The following is an 8,628-nucleotide window of genomic DNA, read 5'->3' as shown; positions in this document are numbered from 1 at the left end:
CTAGGTGACTGAGGGCTAGGAGGGAAAGGAGGGCCTAAGACTGGGGCAGATAAGGATGAATCCCACTGTAACTTCTGCTCCTCCCACCTTCCTTAGGTCCCTGGACTACCAAGCACCAGATATTAAGTGGCCTATCTTTCCCTGCTGTCCCTTGGGGTTAAGGGGATAATGACTATCCTGGCAAACCAGCCAGGTTGTTTAGAACCTCATATCTAGACTTGGCAGGCTGTTTTACTCTAGCAAACTGATAGAGAGAAAGGAACTTGGCCAAGCTATCAAGTGCAGAGCTAGAATCCCAACCAGGATCTGTCTGCCCCAGAGGTGGTCTCTTCCCTAAGAAGATGGTGCCTTCTATGGGTGTTTCCTGAGCCCAGGCTGGTGCCAAGCACAGATGAATCAGAGCTGGTTTCTGTGCTCAAGGGACTGTCTTAATCTGGGGACTCAGAGGTCCACCTCTGTACAGTGGCCATGGGGAGGAGCCCCTAACTGGAGGGGTCAGAAAGGCTTGTCATGAAGCAGTGCCCAGACTGCTAAATACATCACCAGGTAATCCCTGGGCCCAGTAAGAGTGTAACACCTAGTAATCCCTCAAATTTTGAAATAAACTGAACAGGTGAATGAAGAAGGAAGAGGATTCCAGGCAGAGAACACTGGACGTGGCAACTGCTCAGAGGAGAGGCAGTCTTCAAATTCTGCATTCATTCAGCAAATGTTTTTTGAGCCTATAATACTGAGCGCACCAAGGCTGTGGAGACCCATGGTGAGGAGCATGAAGTTAACTAAAGGATGTGTCAGAGAAAGACTTCTCAAGGAGATGCCTCCGTGAGACCCGAAGGACTCATGGGTGCTAGCTGCACCTCCCATTTCTTGGACATATACCATTGGACATGTCTATCTTCTGGAAACTATGGCATGGACAGTAAGGATTCAGAGGTGCATGAAGGCACCCTGCCTCTGCAGAGCAGAAAGATCATAGACAACATTTTTGAATGTACCCAGGGCTGCCAAGAAGAGAAGCTGGTCCTCTGCAGGTTCAAGCCTATCTGGGCCTCTGGGGAAGCCCCACAGCCTTGGCTGTGCCTGCCCCTGCCCTCCCACCCTACCCTGACCCTGTCCTGCTTTGCTGCCTTTGTCTGTGTTACTAGTGGCCCCAGTATACCTGGGATGGACATCCAGGTGCCCTTCATCCAAGCTCCCACGTGAGGGGAGTGGACATGATTAAAAGAACAGGGGCAGAAGGGGCTCACTTATGACCCATTCCCTAGCCCCAGGGATTGAAGTCTTGGGTACTCAAAGTTTCTTTCTACCAGGGCACCAGATCCCTTCCATGGAGCAGGCCATCTCGGGTTCACTGGGCCAGGGCTGGTCTCTGTTCCCCAGCCCACCTGGCTCACACACAGCCTCGTGGGTAGGGTCAGCAAACCAGATTACTTGATATTGGAATGTAGGATGAGAGGTCTGCTTGGTGATCTAGCATTTTCACCAAGAAATGGATGTGGAGAGGACCAGAGTGATCAAGGGTGTGTGATGCGCACTACAACAGTGGGCAAAACAGGCTCCTGCTCTTGTGGAGATCACAATCTAGTGGAGGAGGGGTGTTACTAGAAGTGCACAAAGTGGGCCCGGCGCGGTGGCTTACGCCTGTAATCCCAGCACTTTTGGAGGTCGAGGCAGGCGGATCACTTGAGGTTAGAGGTTCGAGACCAGCCTAGCCAAAATGGTGAGACCCCGTCTCTACAAAATACAAAAATTAGCCTGGCATATGGTGGGTGCCTGTAATCCTAGCTACTCGGGAGGCTGATGGGAGAATCACTTGAACCCAGGAGACGGAGGTTGCAGTGAGCTGAGATCTTGCCATTGCACTCCAGCCTGGGTGACTGAGCAAGATTCTATCTCAAAACAAACAAACAAAACAAAACAAAAAAGATCTGTGAACTCTTTAGTAGATTTTGAATCCTGCCTCTGCCATTTCCTGGCTATGAGGTGTCTTGGGAAATTTACTTGTCACTCTTGCTTCTGATAGCAAAGGGGATGGTGAGATAGATTCAAGATGGAGAGATAAGGTTGAAAGTGTTTTCTTTGGCTGCAATGTGGAGATAAGATTAGAGCGAGGCTGTAAGGGAGAGGAAGGGACATAGCAGTATTTCAGGTGAGAGTCAAGGTGGCTTTGGCCAGGGTGTGAGAGTGGAGGTAGGGAGAAGTAGGAAAGTGATAGTTAACTGGATTTGGTAGATGAGGGCGAGGTCAAGGGTGACTTCCAGGTTCCTGGCTTGTGTTATAAGTAACACAGAAGAAGAATGGATGAACTTCATTTGTTTTCCATTGATTGTGATATCTATCATAACCTGCAAGAAATATTTTGTATATCTCCAATTTAATAATAAAATGCACTCATGTTAGGAAGGTCAAAAAAAAAAAAAGGAAAAAAAATAATAAAAATATTTAGTTACCCCTAAGATCAGGCCTGTAATCCCAGCACTTTGGGATGCCAAGGCAGAGGATAACTTGAGGCCAGGAGTTTGAGACCAGCAAGACCTTGTCTCTATAAAAAATAAAATAAGAAAAAGAAGGAAAAATAATGTAGTACATTTAAAAAGCTTTGAATTCCCCATCCTTCTTTGCAGAGGTAACCACTATACTGAATTTTGATTAATCTCGCCTTAGCTATTTATTGTTTTTACCACATAATGTATCTGTTCTTAAATATAGTGATTGGTTTTATATGGTTTTGAACTTACCTTTATTCTGTTTAGGATTCATTGAACTTTTTGAATCTAAATGTTTAGTAGTCTTAATAAAATTTGGAAAAATTTTGGGCATTGTTTTGTCAAATTTTGGGGTTCTCCTCCACCTTCTATTTCTGACATACAGTCTGCCTGTATGATGGAGCACTTGATATTGTCCCTCAGGTCACTGATGCCCTGTTTATTTCTTTCAGTTCTCTTTTCTTTTCTTTCTTTTTTTTTTTTTTGAGACTGAGTCTTGCTCTGTTGCCCAGGCTGGAGTACAATGGCTCGATCTTGGCTCACCATGACCTCCACCCCCCGGTTCAAGTGATTCTTATGCCTCAGCCTCCCGAGTAGCTGGGATTACAGGTGTGTGCCACCACACCCAGTTAATTTTGTATTTGTAGTAGAGACTGTGTTTCTCCACGTTGGTCAGGCTGGTCTTGAACTCCTGACCTCAGGTGATTTGCCCTCCTCGGCCTCCCAAAGTGCTGGGACTACAGGTGTGAGCCACCACACCTGGGGGTTTTATATAATGTGAAATCCTTGGTGGATTGTTATATAAGGGTTGTAGTGAAATTTGAAGAAATATTTGGTGTTTTTGAATGGGTTGGAAATATGTTACTATTTTTCATATTTAGGTTAATGAAATAAAAACTTTAAAAATTCATGATCTAGCAGATTAGATCTGGATAATGAGGAACAGCTGTATGATCTTTTCTTTTTATAATTGTGCTTCATGTAAGACTCTAGTGCATTCTTAGATTTCTCTGGTCTCTCACACCCCCGCCCCCACCCTGGTGTGTTAACAATGTAGAGAAGTTTTGTTTGGGGTTGTTATGGATTCTTTATATTGACCTTAGTAATAACATGGATGAAATCTTAGAGATATGTGTTGAAAACAAGGGAGTTTCAGAAGACTATATATAGCTCAGTATAATATTTATGAAGCTCAAAATAAAAAAACCTACAAATTATCTTTGAATACATGCATTTTTGATAAACGTATCAAAGGGATTTATATATACAAAATTCAGGGTAGTCATCAATTCTAGAAGATAGAAGGATGGGTAGGGGAGCTCACCAGACTTGGCACACAGCCAGGGCATTGCAGTTTTCTGAAAGGAGCCATAGTCAAGGACTTGGCATCCCCACCGTAAGGCAGATTCACTGTGCACTGGTTATCAGCTTGTCTGAGTCCAGTGAGATCCAATGACACCCATACACACAAGTTAAATAAAACAGGTTTATTACTAACAGGCAGCAAAGGACAACAATCTAGGATTCCTTGGGAGTTAGTCCCCGAAGGTTCAGGAAAGCTGCCCGGGGGGATGGAGTCTTAACTGCATGTGCCCCACTTGTACCACAGCTGAAGGGCCCCAGAAAGCAGCCAGCCCAGAGTTTTATACCTTGGGTTTATGTGGGTCGTTGAAGGACGATCGTGCTTCCGTGCAGAGGCCTCCTTATTTGGGGTCTTGGCTAAGGCTGTCTCTCCTATCTGTTCTGTAGCAGTCAGTAAATAAGGCTTCATCATTCCTTTCCATCTGGCTCATTGTTCTGACTGGCCATCTCAACACTTGATTGCATGACACTGATTGCATGACACTGGGTGATGAGCTCTTACAGGTGCTCATTTTTTTCTACTTATAACTTAAATATCTTATTCAATATATTTCATATATAATATTACACAATATCTTTTTTTTCTTTTTTTTGAGACAAGGTCTCACTATGTCACCCACGCTAGAGTGCAGTGGTGCAGTGGTGTGAATACAGCTCACTGCAACTCCAACTACTGAGCTCGTGATCCTCCCACCTCAGCCTCCCAAGTAGCTGGGACTATAGGTGCACACCACCACACCCAGCTAATTTTTTTTTTTTTTGGTAGAGGCAGAGTTTCACCATATTGCCCAGGCTAGTCTAGAACTCCCCAGGCTCAAGCAATCTGCCCATCTTGGCCTCCCAAAGTACTGGGATTACAGGCGTGAGCCACATCTGACCCAGGTTGAACTTCTGAATAGGCTAAGTACTCATCTAAGCAAAGTCCATTTAACCTGAGACCACTTTACACTGGACGTGACTGAGCATCCCCTCCTTTTCAACACAGGAATGAAACTCCAAAGAAACATAGACTCAGCTACAGACAAAAAAAAAGTTCCATATTCTTTACCCTCTAAGTTATATACATATCAATCTCAATCATCTACACAGATACATTTTTACAAGTACACATACAGGTAAATGCAGAGTAAGATCTAGAAGGATTCACAGCATGCTGATAAAAGCAGTTACCCTGAGAGAGGGCAATGAATGAAGAGTGCTTCCGGTTTCAAGTTGAAAGTCATCCAGTTTTTATATGAAAATCCATATACCTATTTTCTCTGTATGTTTTAGAAAACTTATGAATATTAAGCACCTACTAGCTACTGGCATAGGGAAATAGGGGAGCTTGTTCAAGGGAAACAAACTCAGTAGGGAGAATCTTTTAGCTGTACACATTTCCTCATGGACTGAAGGGTTCATAATCCTGGGTGAACGTTGTGGACCTTTGCATGCTGCTTTAGGTGATCAGATCTTGCAAAATTCTTGTTGCATATTGAACACAGGTAGGGCCGTTCCCCTGTGTGCCTTTTCTTGTGTCTGTTGAGCTCATCTGAGCGGGTGAATTTCCACATACATCCCTCTACATCGCATATGTAGGGCTTCTCCCCTGGACCAGACAGAGAGAGAGAGACCTGTCATACATCAGGGTGAGGTAGGGCAGGGACATTGAATGTGAACAAGAAAAAGTTTTTGAGCAAGTTGGAGTGGGAGAGGGAGAGCCAAAGGAGACGGAGGTGGGGGAGGTGAGTGAAGGAGGGGAATGAGGGCCACAAAAGCTGGAAAGACAAGAGGAAAACTGTGAAGAAGGGAACAAAAGGAAAGGAAGAAGAAAAAAAAAACAGGAGGAGAGACAGTTATTGGCAGGCAAGTTAGTGGGGGGAATAAGGAGGATGAGGGAAGTGGGGCCTGGGGGCGCTGTCACTATGAAGTGACGATCCCAGTAGAAATAGCGTCAAGAACATCTACCTGCAAGAGGCCAAAGAAATCCCTTCACTTCTTCCCATCAAACCAGCAGTCAACATCACTAAAGGCTATAGCCAGCCTGGCTCTGGTCCAAGACTAGAGCCTGTCCCTAGGACTGCTTTATCCCCGCTTCTGAAGGTGCCAACCTTTTCTATTATAGAATCTTCTTGAATTCTTGGCTTAAAGGAAGTGGCAGCAATCTCAAATGCTCCCAGGGCTTTGTAAAGGCACAAATCTGTAGCCACTTGCCCCTCACCCCGTTCCCAGGCCCTCACTCACCGGTGTGCTTGCGCATATGGGTTCGGAGGTGGCAAGCCTTTTTATAAGACTTCTTGCAGTTCTCGTAAGTGCAGATGTAGGGCCTCGAAACCTCAGGATTCTTCCAGAACTGGCAGCTCTGTGTCTTCTGCTTTTCTGGAACTTGTCCTTGAATCAAATGGGAACTTGAAAAGCATGGGAATCCTGGGTGTGGCAATGATGAGAACTGATGGGATATATATCCCCCATAAAGGCTGTGGTCATTAGTGAGCATTGTCATATTGCCCACCTGAAGAGTCAGCATCTGGTCCCCATAGAGGGTCGGGTTGCCACTATATGTTGCCATCTGGCCTCCACAGAGAGCCTGGTTATCAATGGAGGTCATATTCCGCCCCCCATAGAGGGTCTGATTACCAGTGGTGGTCGTCACCTGCTCCCCACAGAGGGTCTGGTTACTAGTGGAGGTCATCATCTGCTCCCCACAGAGGGTCTGGTTACTAGTGGAGGTCGTCATCTGCTCCCCACAGAGGGTCTGGTTACTAGTGGAGGTCGTCACCTGCTCCCCATAGAGGGTCTGGTTACTAGTGGAGGTCATCATCTGTCCCCCGTAAAGGGCCTGGTTACCAGTGGAGGTCGTCATCTGCTCTCCACAGAGGGTCTGGTTACCAGTGGATGTCGTCATCTGCTCCCCATAGAGGGTCTGGTTACTAGTGGAGGTCATCATCTGCTCCCCGTAGAGGGTCTGGTTACCAGTGGAGGTCATCATCTGCTCCCCGTAGAGGGTCTGGTTACCAGTGGATGTCGTCATCTGCTCCCCATAGAGGGTCTGGTTACTAGTGGAGGTCGTCATCTGCTCCCCGTAGAAGGTCTGGTTACTAGTGGAGGTCGTCGCCTGCTCCCCGTAGAGGGTCTGGTTACTAGTGGAGGTAATCATCTGCTCCCTGTAGAGGGTCTGGTTACCAGTGGAGGTTGTCATCTGCTCCCCGTAGAGGGTCTGGTTACTAGTGGAGGTCATCATCTGCTCCCCGTAGAGGGTCTGGTTACCAGTGGAGGTCGTCATCTGCTCCCCGTAGAGGGTCTGGTTACCAGTGGAGGTCATCATCTGCTCCCGGTAGAGGGTCTGGTTACTAGTGGAGGTCGTCATCTGCTCCGCGTAGAGGGTCTGGTTACTAGTGGAGGTCGTCATCTGCTCCGCGTAGAGGGTCTGGTTACTAGTGGAGGTCGTCATCTGCTCCGCGTAGAGGGTCTGGTTACCAGTGGAGGTTGTCGCCTGCTCCCCATAGAGAGTCTGGTTATCAGTGGAAGTCATCATTTTCCCTCCATAGAGGTCTAGACTGGTTGTCATCTGGCCCCCAGAGAGAGCCTCATCGCCACTGGAAGTCACTGTATGACCATCAGTGAGGGTCTGGTCACTACTGAAGGTCACCTGGTCCCCACAGAGAGTCTGGTTATCACTGAGGGTCTTCATCTGATCTCCATGCAGGGCTGGTATCTGACTCTCATTGAGGGTCTGGTCACTACTTGGAGTGTTCAGCTGGTTACTTTCACTGGAGATTGTCATGTTGCTTGCAGTGATGGCTGTCTTCTGGCAATCAGTGGGTGATGACTTTGGGGTGTCTGTAACATCTGTCATCTGGGAGCCTGCTGTGTGTTTTATCTGATCAAAGGAAGTCACTTTCTGGCCCATGGAATAAGTCTCATTTAGGTCTTCAAGTGCCATATCAAGGGCTTTAAGAGGGTGCATTGTTAAGTCCTGGGTGAGAACTGTCCCAGGGATGTTAGTGTATGCAGAAGTCATCATTGTGGGCCCCAAGGGAGGCATCGTCTTGCTCCTGGTTGACTCATGTTGGCTCTCCTCAGCATGGGCAGTCAGAGGCATACAGTTCTGTGGTTCTGGTGCATCTGGGGTTTCTGCCTGTTTTGTATGTCGCTCAGAGAGATGCTGGAAAAAATTCTCAATTTCCTCAATTTCCTGGAGGAGACTGGAATCCATCTCTTTGCTGTTGCCTGATAACTAACTGAATCTTTAGTTATGGGATCCTGCAAAAAAGTTAATAGGTCAGGGGTTCATCCCAGCTCAAATTCTCCTTCTCCATCCCTGTTGAGCCCACCATTATCTCTTGCCTAGAAGCCTGTAGTTGCCTCTCAACTGACTCTGGAGTTAACTTCATCCAGTGTACCCTCCACACACAGAGTAACATTTCAAAAGCGAAAACATTTCTCAAATGCAAACTTTTACTAAGCCACTCCTATCTACCAATGGAGGCAAGAATCTAGATGGATGCTGTGAATGTCCCATTATCCTCTGAAGAGATCTGACCCCAGAGACTTTTCCAAAGTCTCCTCTCCAGACATCTTACCGGAGATTCAGCTGATTAAACTTTCAAATAAATTATCTCATTTCATTTCCACCATGACCCCAGAAAATAAGGGTCACAATTAATCTCATTTTAAAGAAAATAGAGGTCCAGGGAGGTGAATTGGCTTGGCCCAGGTGGAAGACTCTTAACTTGTACTGGACCTATCTGGCTCTGGGTCCTTACAGTCCCCTAGATAAATGGGGACATTTCTCCCAGAG

General features: G+C 46.5%; 1 protein-coding gene across 1 annotated transcript; it reads right to left on the bottom strand.

The window, feature by feature from the left end:
- Positions 1-5,245: 5,245 nt before the first annotated feature.
- On the bottom strand, positions 5,246-8,043 carry KLF18 (KLF transcription factor 18). Its single transcript, XM_028848390.2, has 2 exons — positions 6,072-8,043; positions 5,246-5,436 (listed from the first exon to the last, which is right to left on the bottom strand). The coding sequence occupies exons 1-2, from the start codon at positions 8,041-8,043 to the stop codon at positions 5,246-5,248; spliced, it is 2,163 nt and encodes a 720-aa protein (XP_028704223.2).
- Between the last annotated feature and the right edge of the window lie 585 nt (positions 8,044-8,628).

This window comes from Macaca mulatta, chromosome 1, assembly GCF_049350105.2.
Source record: "Macaca mulatta isolate MMU2019108-1 chromosome 1, T2T-MMU8v2.0, whole genome shotgun sequence".
NCBI classification, from domain to species: domain Eukaryota; kingdom Metazoa; phylum Chordata; class Mammalia; order Primates; family Cercopithecidae; genus Macaca; species Macaca mulatta.
Note: the sequence above shows the minus strand (reverse complement) of the source record. Positions and strands in the feature narration are given on the sequence as shown.

Excerpts from the sequence above, each read along its gene's own strand:
- KLF18 (XM_028848390.2), bottom strand. The coding sequence starts at position 8,043 with ATGGATTCCAGTCTCCTCCAGGAAATTGAGGAAATTGAGAATTTTTTC. Across the intron at positions 5,437-6,071 it reads CCATATGCGCAAGCACACCG|GGGAGAAGCCCTACATATGC; the intron begins GTGAGTGAGGGC and ends TGTCTGGTCCAG.